Consider the following 27,639-nt stretch of genomic DNA (forward strand, 5'->3'; position numbering starts at 1 on the left):
ACCCAGAGCCCGCGGGCCGGGAGCGGAGCCACGGCGGGTAAGGCGCGGGCGGGCGGGGCGCGGTCCTCGCGGTGGGGCAGGCTGGGGGCGGTCGGCGCGGGCCGGGGCGCCCCTGCCCGAGGAAGCGCGTGGGTGCGGGGTGCGCCCCGGACGCCTAGGCGTGGGGGGCGTGGGGGGCGTGGGGGGCGGTGGGGTCGAGCCGTCCGGCGCCGCTGTCGTCCTCTGAGCCCCGCTGCGCCAAGCCCCTGGGGCCCGAAGGGCGCCGCAGGCCCAGTGCGCGGCCCACCTGTGGCGCCTCCGAAGTCTCAGGCTGGGACTCGGCTCCTCGCCGCCCCGGGCAGCCCCGGCTGCTCTTCCCTCGCCCGCGCAGCGGGGCCGCCGCGGGCGCTGGTTCACACTCAAGTGTGAGTGACTGAGAGCCCGTGGCTCGGGGGCTCCCGCCACTCCTCTCCCGAGGGACAGTGGCGTGGCAGAGAGGGTGGCAGAGCTGGGGGTTGGGGACAGCCTTCCACTCGCGTCTCCGGCCCCTCCCAGCAGCCCAGCTCCTTCCTGCTGCTCTGGGCCTGGGCTTCCTTCCACGGCGGGCGGTCGTGGTCCGCCCCCCCCCCCGGGGGTGGCAGAGGGCCTGGGCGCTGCCGCCAGCCGGAGCTGCCCCGCCGCTGGCAGCGTGACCCGGGCCGCGGCCTCTCCCCGCCCCTGGCTCTGCCAGTCAGGACTGACGATGCCCCCGCCTGCGGGTGGACGGCCCTGCCGAGTGCCCATGTGGTCTTGCCGCTGAGATGTGGGACCCCGCCCAGCACGGTCGGGGCTCTAGGAAGCCTACCTGCCCTGGCGGTGATGGTGGAATGTGTAGAGGTCTGCGGCTTCTCAGTCTGAGGGCTGAGGGGACAGAGCAAATCCTGGAGTGGGAGCAGGAGTCCAGGTCAAATCCAGTCCGGCTCTGACTCCGTGCGACCCTGGGTCAGTCCCCTGCTTTCTCTGGCCTAGGCTCTGCAAGACCAGAGAAGGGGGCTGGGCGCCACCTCCTGTGTCTCCCCCAACTGTGTCCGTCCCCCCGGACACCCATGCAGGGGAACCCCGGAGCCAGGCCTCGCTCCAGGTGGGCCTGTGCGGGGCTCCGAGGAGCGAGGGCTCTGTCAGCCCCCTTCCCTGTCCCTCGCCTCTGTGCTTGGCGCCGGAGCACGCCTGGGCTGAGGGGGTAGGCCAGCCGTCTGGAAAAAGGGGTGCTGACTGAGGGCCTGGCCTTTTGGGGGAGCCCCTCAGGCCTGCAGAGTGGGAGGAGCCAGCAAGGAGGCTGGCCTGGGACAGAGGAGCACGGCCGGGCTCCAGGTCCTCTGTGGCCCTTACTGTTCGCAGGGACAGAGGAGGGTGGGCGCTGAGGCGGCCCTGCCACCCCTGTCCACGCGGAGGCGCGTGCACACTCACACGCACATACATGCACACGTGCACCCACAGACGGGAAGCCTGAGGGGCACGGAGGGACGACGCGGCCCCGCCATGGGCCCAGAGTCCCTGGGCCTGAGTCTGGCTGCACCTTTTACGAGCCAGTGGCCTTGGGCAGGAGGCTTCATGCTGCTTCCCTCCCCCTGTGAGGGGCTAGTGAGCCACTTGCTGCCTGTCAGGCTGTGACTGTCAGGGTGGAGGGTCACTGAGCCCCGGGGCTGCTTTCCCTCAGGCCTGAACAGCAGGGACAGCGGCCACTGCTGCTGGGGGTGGGGGTGGGGCCGGGGCAAAGGGCAGGCTCCCAAGTCCCCTCCCACTCGGGTGTCTCGGCGGAGGCCTGAATCCACCAGGGGCGGCTGGGTTTGGGCAGCCACCTGGCTCCTCCCGGCTGCTGTCCTGGAAGCTCTGCAGGGGGTCACCATAGGTCCGCGACGGCTCCCCTCACGCACGCAGGACGCCTTGTGCGCCAGGACCGGGGCCGGGCCACCGGGGTGGGCGTGCTGTGGGGCAGAGGGCACAGCCTGCTGGCGGATGGGTGCCCACAGGTGGCCGCTCAGCCTGTCCGGCCCGCCCTGCCCTTCTCTCCTGCAGAGCACCTCAACAAAAGGCCCAAGTGTCTGCGCTCGGGGCGCTGTCGCGGGCCTCCCCTGAGCGGGTGGTTACCTGTCTGGCTCCCCCGCCCTGAAGGACAGGGCCACAGCTGAGTGCCCGGCGGAGCCCTCATGGCCTGGCCCGGAGAGCAGGGCAGGGGGCGGCTCTCTTGGCGGGAAGGCCACTGGAGCATCCAGAAACTTCTGCAGACCTGAACTACAGGCAGACAGGCACCGGGCAGGCAGGGCTCTGCAGGCTGGGGCAGGGCCTGCGGCCGGCGCTCTTTGAAGTTGGCCTGCTGCTCCCACCTCGCCCGCCGCCCGCCCATGGCCCGTGTTTGACACTCGCTCAGCTTTGGAGACAAACGCCCTCCTCCTCCTGGGAGGCCCTGCCGTGGGGCTGGCGGTCTGGGGTCAGGGAACAGTGGGCCCCTGTGCCGCGCAGCCTTGCTCGTAACTCTCCGGTTTCCATGCCAGCCCTCCACCCCCTCACCGCCCTGCCCGGGCCATGGGCTCCAGCTGCCAGACAGGCCACCAGCTGCTGCCCCGAGGCCCAGAGGCCCCAGGGGCTGTGCAGATGGGGAGGCGGAGGCCCTGCCAGGCGTCCTCAAGTTCCCTCTTGAACGGAAGCAGGCCTTTCTCTGCTCCTTGCTGGAGACTTGTGTTGGGGCCAAGGCTGGGGTCTGCCTGTGCTCCCCGAGCCGCACGTGGCTCTGGGACTGGGTCTCAGGGAGCCGGTCCCTGAGGGGGGCCAGGCAGGCCAGGTCTGCAGCCCTTAGGAGAGTGGTAGGGAAGGACCCCAAAAAGCGGGCCTGGAGCCCTGCGTAGTCAGGGGCAGGAGCACAGCCTGCAGGACCCGGGAGAGGGCCGTGCCGGGAAACCCAGCGCTCACCTGGTCTCCGCGGAAGGTCCCTCCTCCACCGCAGCCATGCCCTCTCCTCCCATCTGGGGCCGGAAGGGGCCGGTGCTGCTGAAGGCCAGTGGTTGCTGCGTGGGTGTGGCCACGGTGGGCAGGGGGTGGACTAGCGCTGCCTCCGCCCCTCCCCACGGAGGTGCCATCACCGTGGTAGGACCCGGTGGCTGTCCGGTGCTGGGCAGGCGATGTGGCAGTGACCGGCCAGGGGCGGGAGGCAGCAGAGGACCCTGGGGACCCTGCAGGCAGCGTCAGGCCACCAAGGCCTCCCTGCACACCCCCAGCCCTTGTCGGAGCGGATGGGGCTGCAGCTCAGAGCCCCAGCCTCCCCCCACGCTGCGCCCGCCTGTCTCAGGACCCGTCTGTGCCGTAACCCCCACCCCCGCCTCCCCCCTTATCTCCTGCCTTGTCCCAGGTCCCACCCAGCAGGGGGACGGGAAGGAGCACGCTACTCTGGGGCCTGGCTTGGCCGCCTGGGACCCGCAGTGCTGGCCACCTAGGTGAGGGGCCCAGCCAGCACTCAGCCCCGGTGGCCCTGCTGCCCGCGTGCTGTGCTGTGGGTGAGGGTGGAGCCCTCTCTGAGTCCCTCAGGTGGCCCCGGGGCCCGCGGCGAGGGGTCTCTGAGGCCAGCCTCCCCATTCTCTTGAGAAGGGACCAGGAGCACGACCTGCGGTGATCGGTGACGGTGATGGTGACGGCTGTGACCTTTGGGGGCAGGACGTCCTGGGAGAAGGAAGAGGATTGAGAAGGAGGACCCCCACCTCCCAGGGAGGATCTGGGAGCATCTGGGAGGACCTGACCCAAGCCAGGGTTGCTGCCAGCCGCTGCCGGGGGTCGGGACAGCAGGCCCAGGCTGGGGTCTCGGGAAGCTGGAGGAGAGACGGCCCCGCTCGGGGTCCACCGTGTGGACCCACTCACCCCTCGCAGACCTGCCCGCGTCCGGCAGGCAGCACCCAAGGGTGGTGCAGGAGGTGTGGCGAGGGACCTGAGGGGGGGCCTCCCAGGGGGCAGGCAGCGGGCAGGGCGGCCAGACCGAGGCCCCGAGGCCGCAGTGCGCTCATGCGCGGCGCTGCAGGACAGGCAGCAGAGGCCGGAGGGCACTGGCGGAGGGGCCCACGCCGGGAGGCTTTCGAGCGGCAGCTGGATCATTTTCAGAGCTCCGTGTGGGGTCTGAGGTCCCCTCCGCAGCAGCAGGGAACAGGTGGCGTGGGCGGGACCCTAGGCGGGCTGGATGTGGGGGGCAGCGGTCCCCTGGCCCCGGGCCCACGGGGGCCACTGGGCCGGGCGCAGAGCAGGCGAGGCAGGAACAGGGCCTGGGGGGCTGGCTTGGCCCCCTGTGGTCTTCTTTGCTGGCTTTTCCGGACAACAGTGCTGTGGGCCCGTGGCTGCCTCCCTGGGACGGGGGATGTCCCTACGGCGCCCACTGAGCTGTGCCTCCTCCCCGCCCAGTGCAGGCTGCCCCACCCTGCACTGCGTCCCCACCCAACACTGCGCCCCTCCCAGGAGGAGGCCTGAGGACGGGAGGCCCCCAGGAGCCGCCTGCTCCTGGGCGCCTGTGAGGCCAGCTGCTGGGTGAGAGCATTTGCCCTGTTTGTGGTGGCCCATGGTGGCCCTCCCGCCGCCGGCAGGGCCAGGCAGCTGCTTTGCCGGGGGATCCAGCAATCTAAGGCCCCCGTGCTTGGGTGGGGCAGGGGTGCTGGGCGAGCAGGAGGGCCTGGGCCTCGGGGCGCGCGCAGGTCCGAGACTGCTGACGGGGGCAGTCTGCCCTTCGAGGGGGCCTGGCCCGTGGGGATGAGGCTCCTGTCCAGCTCTGAACTGGGCGCTGCGATCCCCTGAACCTCCTGGGGACCCCTGAGGGACCGATCCCTGGCCTCGCTGCAGGGCTTCAGCCGGCACCTGGGGAGACCGGAGCTGGGCTGGGACCAGGCAGGAGCTCGCGGGGCGGGGACGGTAGGAGGGGGTCAGGAAAGGGCGCGAGGCCTCCAGCGTGGCTGGACACCCACCAGAGGGGGCTTTGAGCGTGAGACCGAGCACAGTCACTGTTGAGAGTCACTTCCTCCATGTCTGGGCAAGCGGGGCAGGTCTGAGCAAGCGGGGCAGGTCAGGGAGAACCCCACTGGGCCACTGGTCTTGGAAGGGGGCAGTGTGCAGGACAGATGGACACCCTCTCCCGCCCCCTGCTCTCCTTTGCCCAGGCCCGTTTGTCAAGGGCGGGGCACAGACCGCACTGGGAGGGGCGGGGAGGCCGGGGGCTGGGCCCCTTGCCCGCTGACCCAGGCCCACCGCCAGACCCTCCCCTCGCTGGGCCTGTGGACCAGGGGGCTGAGTGAGGGTGCTGGGGGCGGGGGTCAGCCAGGCCCCGTGCGGGCCCGGGCTCAGGGACGCGACAGGGCCCAGTGGCCGTACGTCATCCAGTCCAGCACCCAGGCCACGGTTCCCAGGCCCGGGAGGAACACGCTGTTCTCAGTTCCCCAAGCGCGCAGCTGGCCAGCCCTCCTCCCCTCCGCGGGCCCCCAGCTCCCCCACCCCCGCCCTGCCTCTGTGGACCAGGGACCCAGGCCCGGGAGTGGCTGCTCCCCCAGACCCCAGCCGGGCAGAGGGGCTGCCTGTCGCCCGCCGCCTCTCTCCAGGCCTGTGGGTGACCCCAGGAGGGACCAGTGAGAGGACCAGACGTGCGACCTCCTGAGGCCGACCTGACATTTACTGAGGAATAAGAAGTGGCCCAGGCCTGGCGGGGGCCCCGTGGGCTGAAGAGTCCCCTGTGCGCCGAAGGCTGGTGGGGCCCGTCCCGGGCAGGGCACACGCCCGGGCTGTGGGTTTGACCCGGCTGGGGTGCCTACGGAAGCAGATCGATGTTTCTCTCTGTCTCTTCCTCTAAACTCAATAAATATTCCCTCGGGTGAGGATTAGCAGAACAAAAGTGACCCAAAGTAAAGACACTGCAGTCAAGTTACAGACTCAGAGTAAAAATTAATCACCAGCGGCCAAGAAGAAATGTGTTTGAAAACAGTTTAAAACAGGAACACCGGGTGCTGGTGCCCGTGGCCATGACCCGGGGCCCTGAGCCGGCGGCGGCACGAAGCGCCCAGCAGCGGTGTGGCCTGCGGGAGGCAGCCCCACGGTGTGAGGGGGGCCCCGCGGCACCGAAGGGACGGAAGACAGGAGTGCTGGACCGATGGCGGAGCAGCCAGGCGCTGGCCACTGCGAGGGGCAAGGCCGGCGTCCCCGCTGGCCTCCCCTGGGACACCCCGGCCTGCCACCGTAGACGGCAAGTGTGCGGCCGGCCGCTGCCTCCGCCCTGGGGCTCCCTCACGGAGCCCTGGGGCAGATCTCGCTGGCCACCTGCTGTGCTGCCGCCCCCACCCAGCGTGGGCTTCCTGCTCCCTGTCACCTCATCCTGGTGCTGGGACCTGGGACCCCGCCCTGGGCCTGGGCGGTGGAGAGCCCCTCCTCTGGTCCTCAGGGCGCTGTTACCAGCAAGCCCACGTGGGAGGGCGAGGAAGCGAGGCGCAGGCGGCGGAGTGACTTTTAACCAGGCCCCCAGTGCAAAGAGGGGAGGCCGGCAGCAGGGTTGGTCCAGAACGGTGCCCGGGCCTGGGCGCTCTGCGGGGCGCGCAGCCCGGGGCGGGTCTAGACCCCGTCCCCACTCAGGGCCCGTGGCCCGGCCTGCGACCTGGGCTGCACCGGCCGCTGTCAGGGGGCGGGTGTCTCCTCGCACCTCGGCCCAGGCTCCTTGCACAAGCGCTTCCTGCTTGGCCACTTCACACGGAGGACCCTCCTGGAGCGCCAGCTGATGCGTCACCCTGTCTGGGCAGAACACTTGTCACAAGGACATGAGTCAGAGATGGCTGCTTCCCTAGCGGACTAGGAGGCCCGCTGAGATCCTGGGGTGAAGGGTGTGCGGTTTGCAGGCAGGTGGCAGGGCCCTGGCCGCCTCCCTCGGCCCCGGCCCAGCGGAGCCTGGGCGGCGGGGCGACGCGTGTGCAGGAGCCAGGCCCAGGGCTCCGGCCCAGCCGGCCCGCGGCGGGCGGCAGCAGGCCGGGCTGGCCTCCATTCTCTCCGCTGCCCCGTGGGGTTCGGCCATGGCTCCGCAGGGACCCCCTTTCTGTCAGAGACACTTTTCCGGATGCCCCCACGGTCCGCTCCTTCGCTTCAGCCGGGCCAGTCCTCGCAGCCTCGTGCTGCTCCCAGCAGCTGCTGGGACAGCCTGGGTCACGGACGGGGAAGCTGAGGCCTGGGCTCTGCTGCTTCGCCAGAGCTTGTGCAGGCTGAGCACCAGTGCCCTGCCCCTGAGGGGGCCAGCAGCGTGAGCAGGCCTCGGGTGGGCGCTGGCGGCCAGTGGTCTCTCGACTCCTCCGGGGATACGGCTGCAGCAGGCCAACCCTGGACCCAGGAGGACGGGCCGGCCCGCGGCATGACCCACCCGGGGACCCCGGCCCTGCCCCTGGCCTCTCGCTGCCCTCTGGGCTGGGGGGGTCCCCACCAGCCGGGAACCGGTGTCCTCCCCGAGAGCAGGCCCTGGGTCCCCGCCCCGCCTCGTGCCCCTCGGAGCCCGGCTTGGCAGGAAATGGGCGAGGTGGCCCGGACCCCGGGTCACATGGGCAGGGCTGGCTGGGTGGCCACGGCTGCAGTCCGCTCGGCCCCAACTTCCTCATCGGGGGGCGAGGTCTGCTCTCGGGGAGTTGGGGACCGCGCCGGCCACAGAGCTGACACGCGGGCCCTCGGTAGGCCTTCCGAGGGGGTGTCCCGCCCCTGCCGTGGCCCGTCAGCCCAACCCTCCTGTCTCAAGTGGGGGTGGTGGGCAAGAAAGGGCCCCAGGCTTCATGACCCCTCTGCCTTGGCCTCGACAGGTGGGCATTCAGTCCCCGGGAGGGTTGGGCTGGTGGCAGCCCCTGCTTGTGTCCTGAAGAGCCCGGCCTGGCCCGTCTGCAGCCTGGCAGGCAGGCTGGAACCCCAGCGCTCAGAACTGGCGGGGCAGGCGGCCAGCGAGTGTGCGCCCAGGGGCCGGAGCGGCGTGTGCGACTGAGTGGTGAGCTGGGAACAGGGCAGGCGGGCGCGGCTGGATTTGGGGAAGTCCTGCTTTCCGGCTTCCTGGTCTGGCCAGGGGTCAGCTTGATTCTGACCTTGGAGAAGACTGTCTCCTTCTGGGAGTCTCCACAAAGGTGCTTGGTGGGTTTCCACCCAGCCACACCCCTCGGCTCCTGCAGGGTCGGCAGCACCTGGGGCAGCCTGGCCGGCCTGGGGCTCGGCCACTGGGTGCGCAGGGGAGGGTGCTGTGTCGGCAGAGGCTGCGGGCCTTGCTTTGCGGACAAGGGCGTGGAGACCGGGCGGCCAAGGAGACCAGGCGGCCGTGGGCCTGGCTGAGGTCGCCCGGGGGGCGGGGGAGCTGGGCATGAGCCAGGCAGCCAGCGCCCCCCAGGGAGGGAGAGGAGGGTGTGCTTGGGGTGAGATGAATGGCTTCATTCAGCACATGCGCCCCATGAACTGGACCCCACGGAGAGCAGGGGACGTCCTGCGGGTTGCGGGGAACGTGGTGTGTTCATGCTGCAGGAGGTGCCCGGTGGAGGGTGGACACGGGGTGGGGCTGATGTCGGGGGCAGGGCAGGTAGTAACAGACAGACCAGAAATGCTTGGGGCGCACGAAGCGGGGGCAGCCCCTCCTAGGAGCTAGGGAAGGGCCCCGCGCAGGGGCCCCAGGGGCAGGGCGGGGCTGGTATGCAGGGGGTGGGCACCAGCCCCAAGGCCCTGCGGCCCGGACGAGGGGCCGAGGAGGCCGCAAGAGCGCTTCTCCGGGCCGAGCGAACTGCTGTGGAGAAGGCGTGCAGCACCGGACCTCCGGGCGGGGTCGCCACAGGCAGCCACGCGGCCTGGGAGGGGCCTGCGGCAGCCGGGGGCGGGGCGTGCGCGAGGGTCCCGACAGGTCGAGAGGAGGCTCTTGCCCCGCAGCGAGGCTGCGCGACAGTGTTGTCCACGGAACCCGGCCACCGGGGTCTCTGGAGGCGCCCTGCCCACCTGCTGTGCCAGGAGGTCTGTAGGACAGCCCCCCGGAGGAGCTGTTTGATGAGGAAACTGAGGCGCGAAGTTAGGAGGAGGGGGTTGAGCCAGGCGCCTGCCCTGTCCTGCCTACCGAGGTTACATGGGCGGGGCAGGACGTCACCATGGCAGACAGGGACTGAGCGTGTCTCCGAGGGAGGCACCCATGCCCCGTGCAGGGCGGGGCCTTGGGGTGCCCACGCTGGCCGCGGTGGGGGGCAGGGAGCCGCTCTTGGCCAGGCGGGGGAGGGCCGGCGAGCAGGGCGTGCCATGCCCTTGGGTGGAGGGCCAGGAACTCGCGGGTGGACAGGCCCAGGCGTCTGCACCTGGAGATCTTTTCTCAAGCAACGAAAAGGTGGAAACTTTTCAACTATCGATGAACTGAAGTGTGAATCCTGAACCGCCTCTGCTGCTCGTGGTTTGAGGGGGAGAGGCTCAGGGAAGCAGCACCGCCAGCTCACGCTTACGCCAGGCCCTCCTGCCCTCACCGTGCCAGCCATGGACCTTGTGCACCTCGTGCCCGTGGACAGGGGCCCTCAGCCTGGAGCCCCGGCCCGCGGTGGCTCTCCCCTGGGGAGCCGCACCCGGCCCGGGCCCTGCGCCGGGCGCCGCCCTGGCTCCACACTCCCCCTGCTCTGCTCCGAATGCTCGGCCTTCAGCCCTTGGGAGGTGCCGCCCAGCTCAGGGATGTTTGCTGGGTCAGAGACCCCAGGCCTGGGAGAGGAAGGCCCGGGTGCTGTGGGGCTGGGGGCATCTGGGGAAGGGTGGGCATCGTGGGTCCTCTAGGGGCACAGCTTGCGCACCCTACCTCGCCCACAATGCGGCCTCGTCACCCTCAGAAGCCCGGGCCCCCTATTCGGCGGCCGTGCATGCCTGCCTCTTCCCGCACGTCCCCGAGTTCCCTGTGACAGAGGACACCGGAGGGGCCAGGCTGCCTCCGCCTCCACCCTGGGCAGCCCCAAGGAGCCCACGGGGGCCTCCCGGAGCCCAACACACCGCTGTCCTCTGCCCGCACCGAGGAGGCAGTCCTGGGGCACGGGGGCCCCCAGTGCAGCCGCGTGGCAAGTCCGTCCTTGCTGAGGGTCAGGCGGGCTGTGAGGCCCTGCTCTGGCTCCGGGCTCTGGGCGCCGGTCCTGGCGTGTGCTGGCCGGCGCCGCGTCGGGGGCTTGGCCATGTGCGTGGGTCCATTTCTCTGCCCGGGGGTCCGTCTCGGCCCTGCCGTGGGAAGTGCTGGGGCCATGCGCAAGGACACTGGCGGGTGGGGCTGTGCCATTGACTTGGGATTTTGGGGGTTGGGGTGAAGTTCTAGATGGTTCTGCCTCCAAGAACGAGGGTGCGTTGGCTGTAGAGAATTCAGCTTCCAGGCAAAGGAAGCTGCACCTTCTAGAAATGGGCCACCGTGGGCCCGTGAGACAGGGCCTGGGTGGTGGAGGCAGGAGCTGGGCTGGACGCTGGACCAGGGCACCCGCCCGGCCCCTCCCTGCTCCCTGCAAAAACGGCTTCACTGAGCCGGGAAGGGCTGGCGGGGGGTGAACGAGAGGCTGCGAGGTGAGGAGGAGTCGGGGGTGAGGGCCTGTGCCCGGGAGGGGCGCGGCTGGCAGCGCTGAGCCCGGCTGAGGGAGCTGTGGGCACCGGGGAGGCCAGGCCCCGCTGGCCAGGACGTCGGACCGCCGGGCTCTGGCCCGGGGAGGGGCTTCGGTGAGTCCCCGCGTGTAGCAGCCTCCTGTGGCCACTGCAAAGAAGCGCCTCGCGCTGCAGGCTCAAAACAGCCGGGATCGGCTTGTCAGGCTGGAGGCCCGGAGGCCAGAGCAAAAGCTCCTCCTCCCTCTCTTTTTCCAGGGCCCTTGGCCCCAGCCTGGCCCTGCTGGCGGGCTCCCTGCCACCCTGCAAGTGCCCTGCCTCTGGCACGGTGGGCTGGTCCCCTGGCACTTGGAGGCCCTGCCCCTGTAGGCAGCGGAGGGCGGAGGGGAAGGCCAGAGATGGCCAGGACGGGGACTCTGGCGACGCTTTGGCGCCACACGTCTTACTGTTTGGATGCTGCTGTGGGGTCACCGCCGTGGTTATTTCCAGCGTAAAAGGTTGTGCAGCTGCCGTTATTGGCTGGTTGGGGGTTGGTTGGGGGACTGACTGTCCCGTGTCCCCAGAGCGTGCGCGGCAGTGGCGTCTGCTGCGGGGTGAATGCTGCCGACACGGGCCCAGAGGGGCGGGCAGGCAGCTTCCGTAGCGGCCCAGGGCCGCTGACCTCGGCTTCCCTGGGGGAAGCCAAGTCTGGGGAAAGGGCCGCCATAGCTCTGCCCCCTGTAGCGACCCCAGCTCCTCTGCTCAGGGAGCTGTGACTCCCCCTATGGCATCGCAGCGCTGGGTCTGGGGATGGTGGGCGTGGCCCGCTGCGTTTATGGGCTCGGGGACTCTTGGGGGGACAGGGCAGGGGAGCCTCTGGCACTGGCGGGACCTCAGGCCTCCCCCTTTGCCCCCTTCTGTCCGGTGAGGGCTGTGGCCCCGGCACGGCCGCCGGCCCCTGGTTCCCCTCTTGGCAGGTTCTGTCTCCACACCTGCGCCCCAGCCCCACAGCCCCAGGCCTTGGTGCCTCGTCACCCGCGGACCCCCAGGCCCTGAGGCATTATTGCTCACCCTGAGCCTCTGTGCTGCCTTTGGGTTTCCCTGCCGCCCTGTCCCAGCCAACTCCTGCTCCATCACACCGGGCCCTCCCCGATCCCAGGCCTGTGGGCCTGGCACCTCCTCCAGACCCCACAGCCCCTGGAAGCCGCTGCCCCATCCCAGAGCTGCCCTCCGGCCGTGCTGGCCGGTCCGTGGCCCAGCGGCTCCCCGCCGGCTGTTTTATCTCAATGCCTAGCACCCATCTCACAGGTGGAGAAACTGAGGCTCAGAGAGGGTACGCCAGGAGCTTGTGGCCGCACAGCTGGCAGGGCATGGAGTGGGGCCGGGTCCCACGCGGGTTCCCCAGCCGGGCCTCTGACCACCCTGGGCGGGCCGGAGGGGAAGGAGAGTGGGGGGCCCCGCTTAGCGGTCTCCGTACCGCCGTCGGCCTGGCCTGCCGTGTCCAACGACCTGCTGAGGGGGCGGTGGGCCCCTGGCTGCTGGGGCACAGGGCGCGGCACGGGCTGGGCAGCCAGGGCGGTCGTGCCCGCCCTCAGGGTGCCTGTGGCCATGAGCCGGCCCCAGGGGCTGCGTGCACCGTGGCGGGCGGAGGCCCCAACCTGGGAGCCGCCCCTCCTGGGCCCCACACGCAGGCCCCCGGGCCCCCAGGCGCTGGCCCAGCCAGGGACGGGCTGTGCCCCGGGAAGCCTGGTGGGCAAGGCGAGGCCTTTGCGGCTCCCAAGAATCCCGGGAAGCCTCTGCCGTGAGGGCGGCCCCGCGTGTCCTTCCTCTGGCTGGTCCTGTCCTCCCTGGGACAGTGTGACCTGGAGACCCCGCCAGGCCCAGGGGAGGAGGGGCCAGGGGTGGGGTTTCAGCTTTGAAAGGCCTGGGCTTGAACCCCTGCTCCCTAGCTCCCCGGCTGTGGTGGGACAGAGCAGGCTGGGGGGCCGTACCCTGCGTGGGGCCGGGAGAGCCAGCGGGGCGGCCGTCCCGGGGGGTTGTCGGACCATCTCCCACCCAGGGGCTGCGCCCGGCATCGCGGGAAGGATTGTGCCTGGGCCCGGGCGTAGGTCCCGTGTCTCGGTCCTCTGGTGTCAGAGGGCAGAGAGGAGACCACCTTGCAACCCCAAAGGTCCAGGCGCGAGGGGCACAGCCCCTGTGTGGTCAGGGGGCGTAGCTGGCGGTGGTGTTCAGGCTGGTGGAGGGGGCAGGCGGGGCCGGGGGGCGGCTCCCCGTGTGGGGCACCTCTGGGGCCAAGGGGGCTGAGCTGACGCCCTGGACTCTGGGGGCTTTGGTGGTTTGCTGGGGAGAAGCCACGTCTGCAGAGGTGGTTGTGGGGGGACCGGCAAGGAGCTTCCTCCCAGGGGACACAGCGGGCCTCACGCAGGGGCCTGGAGAGTTGTGGTCTCTGACCACAGGGGGCCACTAAAACCTCATGGACCTAGTACCACCCGTGGGCCTCAGGTCTCACCGGGTGGAAGGCAGGAAGTGCCGCTGCCCGGGGCTGACCGGCAACAGGAAGTGCCGGGGCGGTGGGGCGGGGGGAGGGCGAGAAGCCCTGGTGGCCACAGGCCCCAGATGCAGCAGGTGGCTGTCGGCAGGAGGGAGCTGTGGGCGCAGGCAGCCGGGCGGCACTTCGGGCAACGCAGGGCAGCGCCTCGCCAGGCCGGGAGATGCAGGCCGCGGTTCTGCGCCGTGGCCCCTGAGCCCCATGGCCTCCCCGGGCCCCAGGACGCCTGCCCCCAACCCGTCGCCGGGCAGGAGGAGAGCCATGTGCTGGGTCAGCGCCATCAGGTCAGTGGGTCGGCCCTGGGGGTGGGCTCTCGGGCGGTGGTGCCTCCCGGTGCCTGTGGCACCGCCTGGGGAGGCCTGCGGGGGAGCCAGGGCCTGCGTGGGGCCACAGCGGGGGGCCCCGGCCCCCAGTCCTGGGCGCGGAGCTGGCGGGGGCCCGGCCAGGCTGCCGTGCGGGGGCCCAGGTCGGGCTGAGCCTACCTGCCGCTCACCGTGCGGGCGGCGGTCCTGGCATTGGGGTCCTCTGTGCGCGCAAGTTGTGGGCGAGTGAGTGTGTGAGAGCATCGTGGGCGTGAGGTGGTGACTGGGAGCGGGACTGGGAACGAGAGTGTGTTAGAGGGACTGTGTCGGTGGGCGTGCGGGTGAGTGTGTGTGAGCGTGAATGAGCGTGTCAGTGCGGCTGTGCCCATGAGAGTGTGTCCGCGTGCTGTGAGTGTGCACAGGTGTGTGTGTGGATGAGAACGCGTGAGTGTGCATGAGCGTGTGAGCGTGCGGGCGAGTGTGCGTGAGCCCAGGCCCAGGCCCTGAGCGAGGGTCAGGGCGGCGCTGCGGGAACCCGGCCCCGGCCTGCGGGGAGCCGTGCGCCGCGGCCTGGCCCGGGGGTGGGGGGGGCTGTGGGGCGCGGGGCTCGGGCGCCTGCAGGCGGGGGCCCCGCTTGGGAGGCTGGGTCGCTGCCGTCCCTCTGGCAAGGCCGCTCGCCCGCCTCCATGGACGTGTTTTGGTTTTAATTCTTCTATGGAGAAGGATTCTGGGAAGAGGAAGAACAAGAGGAAACCGAAAGTCAAGAACAAATGAGCCGGGTGGGAGGCGCTGGGGCCCCCTCCTGGCAGCTGTCACCCCTTGGCCCTGGCACCCCCTCGGCCAGCTGGGGGTGTGGTTGCCCTGGGGGTGGGGGAGGGCGCCCACCATTGCCAGCCGTGTGACTTTGGGCAAGTTGCTCAGCTCCTTCGGTGTCGTCATCAGTGATGTGGGGGTGACGTTCGCCGGTGGGGGTTGGGAGGCGATGATGTGAGGTGCCCTGTGCGCCTGGGGTGAGGCCCGAGCCCCTCTGGCCTCGGGGCCTGGCCGGTGAGGGGGGAGGCGGGGAGCCTGTGGGTGTGCTGGGCTGCAGGCTCACCCGGCCCGGGCGGCGCAGGGCGGGGAGGCGGTGATTCCGACCAGGGCCCGCGCGCTGGCCGGGGCGCCCACAGGCCCTGGAGGCCGCGTGCGAACCTGCGAGCATGTGAACGAGCGTGTGCATTCGGATGAGTGCGAGTGTGCCTGAGAATGAGGCCTGTGTACGAACGTGCTTGCGGGCACCCGTGTCCGTGCGCGCGCGTCAGTGTGAGTGTGTGTGAGCGCTCCCTTGCCCTGCGGGGGCCCCCCCACCCCGGCCCTCCTGGTTGCCACTGCCAGGAACTCGCTGACGTTGCGCGGTCGCTGGAGCCGCCGGCCTCCCCCCCCCCCCCCCCCCGCGCCACCACAGCCTGGTTTGCCCCCACCAGAGCCCCGGCTTCGCTCCCGTGCAGAGGTTCACGCCCTTCCACACGCGTGCACACTCACCGATGCACGCCCCGCTCTCACGGGCCCCATGGCGCGCTGCGGCCGCGTCACTGACCGCTGTCAGCATGCGGTCAGGAGCACAGGCCCTCGGGGCCGCAGCCCCACCGCTGGCGGAGCCTGCATTTCCCAGACTCTGACGGGCGGTTTCCACCTGCCGGCTCTGTCCCTGCCCTGCACCTTGGCCTCCTCTCGCAGACCAGTCTCGACGTCGAGAGGGGCGGGGGGTGAGCCCAGGAGCAGAGACCGAGGGTGTGCCCGAGGTGCGCACACACGTGCTGGAAGGGCTCGCGGAGCTGCCGCGCGGCATCTGCTGCTGGCTCACGGGTCGGCTGCAGTCCCCGGGGGAACGGACTTGTCACTGTGCTGCTGGCTGTCAGGGCGCCCTGGGGAGTGCCCTCACAATGCCCCCTTTACCCAGGAGGAAGCAGAGGCTCCTTGGAGGACAGGCGTGGCAGGACGTGAACCCAGGCCTCCCGCTCTGTCCCTGACAGCTCCCAGCCAGGGTGGCTCAGCAGGCAGCCCTGGCCGCATGGAGGGGTCCGGGGTGTCCCCCTCGAGAAGGGCGCGGGGGCTCCCTGCGGTGAGCTGGCAGGACGGCCTGTGGGGGCCCTGGGGGGAGTGGCGTTTACCTTTCGGGTCACCAGGCCTGGGGTGGTGCTTTGGGACGGGAGCGACATCCAGGGAGGCCAGGCCGTCCGAGCAGGATGGGCGCCCCTTGGGGAGTCCCCTCAACTTTCCCGGGCACCGATGCAGCAGGAGTCTGGAAGTCCCCCAAAACTGCGTGGTCACTGGCCGCTACGGCCTCGCCCGCGGCCACCGTTTCCCCTTTCTGTTTCAGCCTGGCAGGGCTCTGGGTTTCCGGTCAGGTGCCAGCGCACCCAGCACTCCCCGGGGCGGGGCGGGGCGGGGCAGGGCAGGCCACTGGTGGCCAGACAACATTGGGGGGTCAGGACGGGCTTCCCTTGGGCGGTCCACCTTCTGCAGGGGGACTGCGAGGTTGGCATCTGTCCCTGAAGCGAGAACATCCCTGGGGAGGCGAAAGTGGGGTACAGCCTCACCCTGTCACCCCCTCTCCAAGCTCAGTCAGTGGCCCCCTGGAGTGTGCGGCGTGCCCAGCGAAGGCCAGTGGCCAGGCGAGAGTGGGGGCCCTCGCCAGCCTGGCCACCAAACTCCTCCCTGGGTGGAGCCAGGAGCCTGCACTAGTCCACCCCCAACTCTGGGGGCAGATGCCGCCCCCTCACACGGGCTGGTCGGCTGACCGGTGGGGGGCACGCACTCCGCTGACGAGGGCGCTCTGCACCTCCTCGGGGCTCCCTGGATGCCACGCTGTGGTGCGCCTGAGCTGGCGAGGGCCGGGGGACCGTGACAACATGTTGTGGACAGAGTTTGGAGGGGCCGTGCTAGACCCGTGGAGGGACTCAGGGCCCGCGGGGTCAGGGACGCCTGCCTGAAAGAGGGCACACTCGCGCTAAACCTCATCTCATTTTTGGACTGGTCCTTGCCGGTGCACAGGAATACTGTGGCTTTGTGCCCTGCTACGGAGCTGGCTCCGCAACGAGTTCTAATCATTTGCAGTGGATTCCTTGGCATTTTCTGTAAACAGTCATCCAATTTGTGAAGTTTAACTTCTTCCTGTCCCATCTGTGTGCCCTTTCTTTCTTTTTCTTGCCTAATTGCACTGGCTAGACCCTCCAGGGCCACGCTGAGTAGCAGCGAGGACAGCGGCCGCCCGCCTGGCCCGTGGCCGCCTCCGGCAACATGTCCCGCCTTCACCAGGCGCGGGCGGCGAGCCCTGGGCTTTCCCCAGTTGCCTTTTACCGGGCGAGGCTGCTTCCTGGTTCCTTGAGTGGTGTAGCAGTCGTGAGAGTTGTTGAATTTTGTTAAGGCTTTTTTCCCTGAGGCTGCCACGTGGCTTTTGTCCCTCTTAGGGTTGATACAGCGCATCGCAGGCTTGGAGCGAGCGGCGCGGACGGGCCTGGCGCGGCGCTGCTGCGTCGGGCGCGGGGCTGGTGCCGCGTTCCGCTCCCGGGCGGCTGCCCGCACGCCCCTGTCCGCGGGGCCTTCGCTCTCGGTGCCTGGGTGGTGCTGCCGCGCGAGCCAGTGTCTTCCTCTTCTGGTTTTGCAAGGGTTTGCGGAGGATTCGCGTTTGTGTGAGCCCCTCTGGAGCGGCGGGGGGCGGGAGGGGGCGGGGGCGGGCGCGGTGGGGGGCGGTCCGCCTCACCTGCCCGCACAGGGGGCGGGGCTCCTCACCTGCCCCGGGGGGCGGGGCGGGGCAGGGGGCGGTCCACAGGGCGGGGCGGCTCGGGACCGGGGACGCGGCGGCGGCATGGCGGGCGCGGGGCTCTGGCCGCGGGGCTGGGGCCGGCGGGAGGCGGGCGCCGGGGGCGAGGCGGCGGGGTCGTCCGGCGCAGGGCCGTGCCGGTGCGCGCAGGGCCGGCGGGCCGTCCCCCGGAAGCTGGCTGTGCCCGCCGCGTGGCCGCCGTGAGTACCGAGCCCGGACCGGGCCAGCGCTTCCTGCGAGAACAAAGGCGGGCGTCGGCCGTCCGGGGTCGGCGGGCGGGTCGGGGGCTCCCGGAGGGGCGCGCGCCTGCCTGCCTGCCTGCCTGTCAGCCTGCAGCAGCGACCGGGGGGCGAGCGTGGGCGCGGGTCCGTCCCGGCCGGGCGGCGCGGCGCGGGGGCCGCGCTTTGTTCGCTGCCCTGGCTGTTGGTGGGACTCTGGTGCGGTGGGCGGCCGGAGGCACCGCGGCTGGGCAGAGGCCGAGGGCAGCCCGGGCCCGCGGGCGGGGAGCATTTGATGGACGGTGCTGCTTTTCCTAGAGCAGAGTGGGTTTCTTTGTGCTTTCGGGGATGGGGCCGAAGTGGCCGAAGTCCCAGCGGGGCTGGACCTCTAGGTCTGCCCTTACCTGCGCCCCTACGGGCTCCACTACTGACCACACACCTCCGCCCCTCCTGCCGCGGTCCGAGGAAGGACCAGGCCCGGCTTGGGTGGGGGCAGGCACAAACATAACAGTGCAGGGTTGGGGGGTGCTGTTCAGAGAGACAGGGCGGGGGACCCCAGATGTGATGGGGTGTGGAGATGCCTCACGGACCAGGGGACCCCGAATCTGGGTCTTGAAGGGCGAGCAGGGGTAGCGGTGAGGCTGGAAGTGTGCAGCTGCTGGACCCTGAGTAGGGGGCTGGAGGAGATGCCGTCCTGTGGGCCTGGGGTAACCCCAACACCGTCAGCCTGTCTCTGGTGACGGTGTGCAGTGTGGTGCCTGCCCGAGTGCCGCCCAGGCTGTTGCGCGGGTGCTGTGGCGGAGGGCGGCTGGGTGCCACTCTGTGTTTGCTCTGTCCTCCCGCTTCACAGCCCCAGGAGCTGTGGCGTAGGGGTCCCCCGGAAGGCCAGGCCAGGAGAGGAGCCCAGGCGGGCTGCCCCGGGAGTTGTGGGCTCCTGGCTGCCTGCCTGCTGTCCTGCTCCCTGGGCTCAGGGCCTTCAGAGAGGGATGGACTGGACCTGCCTGTGTGCAGCTGGTTGGAGAGCCGTCCCGATACGCCCAGGTCATGGGTTCGATCCTCGCTCAGGGCACGTGCAAGAATCAACCAGCGATGCATGAATAAGTAGAACAGCATGTTGATGTTTTTCTCCCTCCCTTTCTCTTTCAAAAAAGAAAGAGAGAAGGAAAGAAGGAAGGAAGACGGGCTAGAAGCCAGCTAAGGGCAGGCTCTGGAGTGGCGGCTTGGGTGCCTAGGGGCTATGGCCCTCCCTGCTGAAGCTCAGAGCTGGTAGAGAGGGTGCCCTGGGCAGGCCCTGGACCTCTTTGACCCTCTCCTTCAGGTTGTGACTCTCGTCACCTCCTCCTGGAAGCCCTCCCTGAGTTTCCCATCTAGGGCGGGCCCCATTAGCGGCTGACCTAGGCTTGGACTTGGATGGTCACAGCCTAAGGCTGACTGACCAAGGGCAGTTGTTTCCTGAGTTCATTCGCTGTTGTACCCCGGCCCCCTGGGACCTTGAGCTCAGCAGGTGTATGCTGAGTGAACCAGTGACAACGAAGAAGTGCAGGTAGCTGTCAGGGTCGCTAGGGGTTGGCTATGTGGCCAGGCGGGCCCGGGGCGGACCGAGTGGGCCGGGGGGCCCTGGTGCCCGGGGCTCCTGCCGCGAAGCCCGGGCCTTCAGCAGGAGCGCTCTCACCTCTCACTGCCTTGGGCCTCCTGCTGCCTCCAGGGTCTTGGCCGTGCCCCCCGCGTGTCTCCTGTCCCCCGCGTCTGGCTGAGACGTCCCCCTTCTATTGCAGCTTCATGGCAGCTGAGGAGATGCACTGGCCCGTCCCCATGAAGGCCATTGGTGCCCAGAACCTGCTGACCATGCCCGGGGGGGTGGCCAAGGCCGGCTACCTGCACAAGAAGGGCGGCACCCAGCTGCAGCTGCTCAAATGTGAGTCCCCTGTGGGGGCGCACGGCGGGGGGATGTGGGGACGAGGGGTGGGGCCAAGCCTGCCGTCCCTTCCACGGTGCGCCCTCCAGCGTTTGCCCTCCGTCCCTGGTGGCCGCCGCCCTCTGGGAGACCTGGGGGGCCTCCTCAGCCCACGGGGCTGTGAGAGCGGCCCAGTCGGCGTGGGGCCTCCGTCTGGTGCTGGGGCTGCGCCCTTGCCTTTTCTGGCGGCTGTTCAGCGAGTGGGCTTGTCACCGGGTTTGAAGTGACCCTGTCTGCCACGCGGAGGCCTCCAGAGCTGCGGGAGACCGGGGCTCTGGCCCTCGGGGAGCGGGTGGGGAGTAGGAGGGGAGCCGGAGGGAGCCCCCAGGTAAGTGGGAGATGCCCACTTGGCCAGACACTGGAGGACAGAGAGCAGCAGGCCTTGCCCACCCCCGAGCAGCCCTGGTGGCCGTGTCTCTGCCCCGTGCTGCCTGGACTCTGGGCACCAGCCGGTCCAGGGTCTTCAGACAGGAAGTCTCCGAGGGTGGGCCGCAGGGACCTGCCCCGCCCCCGGCCTGGGAGGGCTGCTCGGGGGTGGGGCTGTGGAGCGCGGGGCTCTCAGAGGGGCTGCTCCCAGGGGGCTCGCGCTGGTGGCTCCTGTTGGCAAGCTCTCTGGGGTTCCGTGCGCCATCCCTCGCGGTGCCAGCCTGGGGTGGAAGGGACTTCCCCGCAGCCCTGCAGCCCCCGGCACGGTGGCCGTGGCCGCCCTGGGCCCCTGGACCTGGCTCTGCCCTTCCTGGAGCCAGCCTCGCAGCTCTGGTCCCTGGGGGCTGTGGCGGCTCAGCCCAGCCAGCCCCAACGCGGCCCCCTCCGGGGGCTGCCCATGAGGCCCGTGATGGTGTCTGCATTTGACCCCGTGGCAGACTCCTGGGGCGAGGCCCGTGTGCCAGCCCGGCTCCCTGCCCTGCCACCCAGGGGAGTTTGAAGCCTCGCCCCGTCCCCCACAGCCCCAGCGGAGGGCCCCCCGAGTGGGGTCTGCCCAGCGGCCCCCCGCAGGTGCTCACCCCACCCTGGCCCCGCTGCCCGCAGGGCCCCTGCGTTTTGTCATCATCCACAAGCGATGCATCTACTACTTCAAGAGCAGCACGTCCGCCTCCCCGCAGGGCGCCTTCTCGCTGAACGGCTACAACCGGTGAGTGCGCGCCCGCCTCTGCCGCGCCCGCGGCCAGCTACTCCCAGCACCCCCCCTCGCCCCAACCCGGGCAGAGCAGGGTCCCGCGGGCGCCAGGGCTGTATGGCTTTGGCCTGTGCTTCTCAGCTTCCCGGCAGGGTCTGTCCCACCGCCTGTGAGAGACTGAGGGTCCCATGGTTTCACGGGTGGGACTGTGACTCTCAGGGAGTGGCTCCCAGCCTTCCCACCCGACCCCAGCCACTAGCTCAGTGGGGGAGCCTTGCCCAAACCCCCCGCCCAGGGACAGGCTGGCTGGGGGACTGCCGAGGAGCCGGGGCGACCCCAGGGCCCTGTGGCTGCTCCGGGGTCGCTTGTGCAGGGGCGTCTCCTTTCCTCACACTCGCCACCTCCTGCCTGGTGGGGGTACAGCCTGGGCCAAGGGCGGCCCGGGCCCCCTTACGGGCTACGTAGGCACATCTGCCCAAGGTTCCCGGCCTGGCAGGGACCCCCTGCTAGTCTCTGCGATCTCTGTACAAACCCCATACCCTCGTGGCTGGGCGAGCGACCACAGTGAGTCACTTCCTCAGAATGCTCTCAAGTCAACAGGGGCACCCTGGCCGGTGTAGCTCAGTGGCTGGCATGTCAGCCCAGGCACCGAAAAGGTCACGGTTCAATTCCCGCTCGGGTTCAGTCCCCGGTCAAGAGGCAAGCAGTTGATGTTTCTCTTTCACGTCTCTCTCTTTCCCTTTCCCTCCACCTCTCTGTAAAAAGAAGTAAAAAAAAAAAGTACCTGTGTTTTAAGGAAAAAAGAAAAGACAGCAGGGCAAGCAGGGCCTGAGGTGGAAGGTGGCGGCCGGTCGTGGGCCGCGAGGGAGAAGCGGCCGTGTCCCGCAGCCTCACGTGCTGCCGCTCCCCAGCCGCCGCCGCCCCACTGCCGGCCCGGGCACCCACGCTTCCCTCCGCCGCCAGCCCCTCGGCCTTCGCCTGGCCGTCCGGATCAGCCCGTGTCCCTCAGAGCCCGGAGCTGGGCGCTGGGGCCTGTGCAGGGGCCGGGCGGCCCCGTGGGCGGGGCCCCACTGAGCCCTGGGTCTGCGCCCTCAGGGTGATGCGGGCGGCGGAGGAGACGACGTCCAACAACGTCTTCCCCTTCAAGATCATCCACATCAGCAAGAAGCACCGCACGTGGTTCTTCTCAGCCTCCTCCGAGGATGAACGCAAGGTAGCTGGGGGCCGCGGGCACCCGGCCGGCACGTGGCAGTGGGGCGGACGCTGCCCCCAGGCCCTGGCCTCCCACCCAGAGTCTCAGAATGTGCCCTTGGGCGGAGCCCTGAATGGGGGGTGGTCTCCCCGACCTTGGCGGGCACGGCAGGCCAGCGGGTCCAAGGCCCCGGCAGCACGTGCCCACCTTGGCTGTGGCTGACCCACAGAGCTGGATGGCCTTGCTGCGCAGGGAGATCGGCCACTTCCACGAGAAGAAGGAGGTGCCTCCGGACACCAGGTGGGCCTGGGGCTGTGCCGGGCGAGTGAGCGGGTGGCGCTGGGGGCCCTGGGCTTTGCACAGGCACCTGCCTCCTGGCCCCAGGAGCCCGGCTCAGAAGCCTGTCCTCGAAGGCTCTTCTGGAGGCCACGTGTGTGTCCCCAGGGGCTGGTCCTGTATGTGTGTGCACCTGAGTGTGCAAGCCTGTGTGTGTGCGTGCCCCATGTTGGTAGTTCCTTTTTAGGGGTCACATGCTTTTACCTGTCCAGTCAGGAGGCCCAGCGTTTGCAGCAGCTCAGAGCTCTGGGTACCCCCTGCCCCGTGTCCACCCTGCTGGCTCAGGAGTGAGACCAGAGCGAGTCCATCTAGGTCTCGGGACCTCGCTGTGCGGTGCCCCAGCCAGGAGGCAGAGCCCTCTGGGCAGACCAGAAACCACCCCGTCCTTCCATAGAGAAGGCTGAGACGGCCTGGCCCACGAGAGGTCGCCCCGCAGGCCCCTCCCCGCGCCCGGAGCTCCTGGCCCTCGGTCCCGGCTGGCGTCCTTCAGTGGGCTCGGCCTAGAGAGGGCCGGCTGGGCACGGCCCCGGGGCAGGAGCAGGTGGGGACAGGGACCCTGAGGCCCGGCAGCATCTGACCCGTCGGGGCCACACTTGTGGCAAGAACCGTAGGTGGGGGCGCCACCACAGCCCCTGCCCCCGTGCCGGCCCTGGCAGCCTCGCCCGAACGCCTCCGTGTGGCTGTGTGTGCGTGCCCGCCTGGCCCCATTCGTGTTTACCCGTGATTCCAGGCCTGCGTGTGTCCTTGAGTTTATCGGTGCTGACATCCCCATCAGTGTGTCTGAGTGCGCGCGTGTGCCTGTGTTTGCCCGTGTCTGCGTGTCCACGTGTGTGCAGGTGTGTCCAAACGTGTGAGCGCAAAGGGGCCCCAGCCCTGCGCTCACTGACCGGCCCCGCCTGCCTCCCCACCCAGCGACTCCAGCTCAGACACGGACAGTTTCTACGGCGCAATCGAGCGGCCCGTGGACATCAGCCTCTCCTCGTACCCCACGGACAACGAAGGTGAGGCGCATCTCGGCGTGCTGCGCCCTCCGCCGCCTCCCCACGCCTGGCCCTGCGGCCCAGGACGGGAGGCAGATTTGGCTGCGCTGCCGGTGCCCTCCGGCGGCCTCGCCAGAAGCCTGTGGTGCTGCCCCCGCCCCTGCCCCCGCCCCCGCGAGCAGCTGGGCCCGGCCCCTGATCAGCGCTGTCTGCCCACAGACTACGAGCAGGACGACGAGGACGACTCGTACTTGGAGCCGGACTCGCCCGAGCCCGGGAGGCCCGAGGGTAGGTGGCGAGCGGGTGGCTGGGGAGCTCTGGGGCGGAGAACAGGCGGGGGCCTGGCCGCGGGGCGGGGGCTTCGAGGGGGCGGTGCAGTCCAGCCCCCAGCAGCGATGCTGCTCACCCACGGGGCCGTTTGCTCTGCAGACACCCTGACGCACCCGCCGGCCTACCCGCCGCCTCCCGTGCCCGTGGCCAGGAGGCCAGCCTTCTCCGATGTGCCCCGGGCCCACTCCTTCATCTCCAAGGGCCCGGGCCCCCTGCTGCCGCCCCCGCCCCCTAAGCGCAGCCTCCCCGACACTGGCCCGGTGCCTGAGGACTCCAAGAGGGACCTGCTGGCCCCGAGGCGGGGGGAGCCTGGCCCCCGGGTGCCTGCTGCCTCCCGGAGGATGAGCGACCCCCCGATGAGCAACCTGCCTCACGTGCCCAACCTTCGGAAACCCCTGTGCTTCCCTGAGAGCAGCAGCCCTGGCCTGGAGCCACGGATCCCCAGCCCCGGGGCTGCCTCCAGGAACTGTGACAAACTCAAGTCCTTCCACCTGTCCCCCCGGGGGCCGCCCACGCCTGAACCCCCGCCCGTGCCGGCCAACAAGCCCAAGTTCCTGATGGTGGCTGAAGAGGCCCCACTGCGGGAGGCGGCCAAGCCCGGACTCTACGTGCCCCCGCTGGGCCCCAGGCCGCCCGCACTGAAGCTGCCCGTGGTGGAGGCCGCAGCCCGGCCTGCGGTCCTGCCCAGGCCAGAGAAGCCATCCCACCCTCACCTCCAGTGAGTCTGCTGGCGTCGGTGCCTCTGGGACCCCCGCCCACCCGGCCTCCCTCCCCGGCACTCAGCCCGCGGCTGGGGGCCGTCGGCGCAGCCCTGGCCCTGTCTAGGCCGAGCGGCCGGCTCTGCACCTGACCCAGGGGTCCCGGGGGTGTCCAGCCGCATCCTTGAGGAGTTCCCCCCGGGGGTGGCGGGCCTGGAGCCCGTGGCTGCCTTGGGGATCCGTGTGCGAGGGGCACTTTGGGGACACCAGGCTTCCAGAGCTCCTGCTGGGCCGAGAGAGGGCCTTTGGGGCGGGGGGCGGGGGGCCCTGGGCTGGGAGCCTTCAGACCCTGCCTGGGGCTCGGGGTGTGTCCCTGGCTCTGGAGCCACCAAAGCTGCCTTTGTTCCCTTCCTGCTCGGGAATTTGCCGGAATGTGGAGCATGGCTGTGACTCACTCGTGAGTCCTGCTCCACTGTTTTCTGCTTTATTGTGTGTTGACAGCCTGTGGTCAAAGGTGCCGCAGACCCACAGGGAAGGCCCGGGAGCCGCAGGGGTGGGCCTTGGGTGGGTGCGCTGCACCAGGGCTCCCGGGACACCCCCAGCTGCGGCCCCCTTCTCCCTGGGGCTCCTGTCCGCCCTGCCCCCCGGGGAAGCGCCCGGGAGCGCCCTTCGCCGCATTCACCCCTCCGGTTCCTGAGGGGCCGCAGTGGAGCGGCCGGGGTCACTCTGCCCTGGCCTGGGCCTGAGCGCCGTGGCCCTTTGTCCACAGCCTGTCCCGTGTGGCCTCCTTGAATTCTCCCTGAGGCTGCTGGGCCACACGCGGGGGCGTGGCCTGTTCACAGTCATCCCTCCACACTATGGCTCTGGCGGGGGTGTGAGTTGCCCTGGACTTGGACGCGTGGTCACAAGGCTGGTCAGTGGCAGCGTCCGGGCTGAGACCCCTCCAGCCCGGGCCTCCTGCTACAGCGTCCTGACCGCTTGTCCGCAGTGTGATGGCACCGGAGCTCCGGCCCCCAGCGCCCCCTCCCAGGGGCGCGCTCAGCCCTGGCCCCAGCCCAGGGCTCCCGCTCCCAGGCGGTTCCTGCGCCCTCAGGGCGGCCCGCACGGGCTCCGTGATCCTGGGCCTCTCCCGGCCGCGGGCTGGAGCACCCAGACCCAGTGGGCTCCAAGGCTGGGCCTGGTGCGGTCCCTCAGAGGGTGCCCAGGTGTGCTGTGGAGGGGAGCAAAGGGGCACCGCCCTGTGTGACCGAGACATGACTTGCTTCTTGCCCCCCTCCCAGGCGATCGCCCCCCGATGGGCAGAGTTTCAGGAGCTTCTCCTTTGAAAAAACCCGCCTGCCCTCCCAGGCGGAGGCACCGCAGGCCGACACCGGCGGGAAGGACTCTGATGAGGACTATGAGAAGGCAAGGCGGCCAGGGGAGCCCAGCTGTGGGCAGGCGGGCGAGCAGCTGCGGGGGCTGCTGGCCGGGGGCCCCGCACTGGCCGCCTTGAGCCAGGAGCCCCCAGGACCCTGGAGCTGAGGGGACAGAATGCGGTGCAGAGCCTGGGGGCTCAGCACAGGCCGGCAGCCGGGGGCGGATGGAGAGGGGTGCTGGTCCCGCACTTGGTGGACACCTTGCCACTGACCGCCGACCTCTCTCCAGGTGCCACTTCCCAGCTCGGTCTTTGTCAACACCACGGAATCCTACGAGGTGGAGAGGTCAGTGGGGAGCCCTTCTTTCTCCAAAGCCTTGTTTTTGTAGATATGAGATTCCCTGTCTTTCTGCCTTTTTTTTTTTAAGATTTTATTTATTTATTTATTATAAGGGAAGGGGAGGGAAAGAAAAAGAGAAGGAGGGGAACATCCATGTGGGGTTGCCTCTTGTGTGCCCCCTGTTGGGGACCTGGCCCACAACCCAGGCGTGTGCCCTGACTGGGAATCGAACTGGCGACCCTTTGGTTCTTAGGCCAGCACTCAATCCACTGAGCCACCCAGCCAGGGCTCTTTCTGCTCTTCTGTGCCCCGCTCACCTTGGGGCTGGGTCGTTGGTGGCACAAGCACACGGTCGAGAGTGGCTGGAAATGTAGAGGAACAACAGGTGCCATCAGCTCAGTCCTGTGGCTGGCTGTCACCCTGTGGCCCAGGGCTCTGCTGGGGCCTGGGGCTGGCGCGCCCCCGAGAGAGCTCCCTGCGGACGGTTCACCTGCTGACTCTTTCAGGCTGTTCAAAGCCACGAGCCCCCGGGGAGAGCCCCAGGACGGACTCTACTGCATCCGCAACTCGTCCACCAAGTCGGGGAAGGTAGGTGCCCGGGGGATGCCCGGGTGTGTGTGTGTGTGTGCAGGGCGGCCCCTCCCCACGTCACCGCGAGGGCCACAGGGCCCAGCCTTGACGCCGCTCACCCTGGGTCCCTGAAGCCCCGCTTTCGGGGTCGGAGCTGTGGTCGGGCTGCCCTCCGCTGCTGCCTGCTTTTCTTCCTGCAGGTTTTGGTCGTGTGGGACGAGACCTCCAACAAAGTGAGGAACTACCGCATCTTTGAGAAGGTGCGCAGGCTGGCGAGGTGGAGGGTCCTGGGTGGGAGGAGACCGGGCCTGGGGCGGAGCTGTGGAGTGCAGGCCGGTGGGCTGAGGCTGGCACCCCCGGGTGCCGTTCCTCCCTCGCTACCTCAGCCTCCCCACTCTTTGCCAAGGGGGTGGGGCGATCAGTGGTGGACCCTGGACAGACCAACAGACCTGGCCTGCGCCCCCAACCCCCAGGGCGGAGCGGGGGGCGGTGAGCCTGGAGCTCGGGGCAGCGGGAGGAGACCTGCCGTCGGTGCGACTGCCCCGTTCTGCAGGGAGGGGAAGGCTGGCCGCCCCCCGACCTTGCCCCCTGCGCTTGCCCCCTGCCCCACAGGACTCTAAATTCTACCTGGAGGGCGAAGTCCTGTTTGTGAACGTGGGCAGCCTGGTGGAGCACTACCACACCCACCCGCTGCCCAGCCACCAGAGCCTGCTGCTGCAGCACCCCTACGGCTACGCCGGGCCCAGGTGACACCCTTGCGCTGTTGAGCAGAGGCAACCTGAGGCCACCGCCCAGCCGGCGCAGAAGAGACTGGCCTGCAGGGCAGGAGGAGCTCTGCCCTGAGGACTGCCCGAGGGACAGTGGACTCTGCCAGGCCAGGCCCTACCCAGCAGGCTGGGTCCTCAGGGCGGGGCGCAGCCTTGGGCTCCAGAGGGCTGGGGGCTCTCTCCAACCCGCCCCACCAGCCTGTCTCACCGTCCAGCAGCCCAGGGTCCCCGGACCAAGCCCCGCTGGGCTTCATGGACAGGAATTCTGGTCCCCACCCTGCCCTGGGCAGGGAGCTGGGCATGGGGGGGCTAGGGCATTTGTGGTTGGGGCAGGGGTTGGCCCCGGGACTCCCAGGAACGCTAAGACTCAGGCTCCAGGAGGGGCCTTTGCTGCACAATAAAGCACAGACGACATTTGCCTTGGTGGCCGGGCTTCATTGGGAAGGAGGAGGGGACCAGCCTTGCTGAGTATCCGCACGGACGTGCAGGTGGTAGCTGCAGCAGCTCGGGTGCCAGGAACCCCCGAAAGTGGCCTCCCCCCCTTGCAGGGCAGGGCTGGCGAAGTGACTTGCCCTGTGCGCACAGCTGGTAA

General features: G+C 69.7%; 1 protein-coding gene across 1 annotated transcript; it reads left to right on the forward strand.

The window, feature by feature from the left end:
• Positions 1-27,609, forward strand: SH3BP2 (SH3 domain binding protein 2). The gene is made up of 13 exons (XM_054581886.1): positions 1-37; positions 19,185-19,324; positions 20,393-20,495; positions 21,576-21,693; positions 21,902-21,972; positions 22,921-23,009; positions 23,208-23,276; positions 23,418-24,036; positions 25,297-25,420; positions 25,661-25,716; positions 26,217-26,298; positions 26,481-26,540; positions 26,893-27,609. Exons 2-13 carry the CDS (start codon positions 19,189-19,191, stop codon positions 27,028-27,030), a joined length of 1,665 nt encoding a protein of 554 aa, XP_054437861.1. The 5' UTR covers positions 1-37; positions 19,185-19,188; the 3' UTR covers positions 27,031-27,609.
• The last annotated feature ends 30 nt before the right edge of the window (positions 27,610-27,639 follow it).

The sequence above is a fragment of the Pteronotus mesoamericanus genome, unplaced genomic scaffold (assembly GCF_021234165.1).
Source record: "Pteronotus mesoamericanus isolate MK-2021 breed Mesoamerican mustached bat unplaced genomic scaffold, CSHL_Meso_final contig_68, whole genome shotgun sequence".
Taxonomy (NCBI): Eukaryota; Metazoa; Chordata; class Mammalia; order Chiroptera; family Mormoopidae; genus Pteronotus; species Pteronotus mesoamericanus.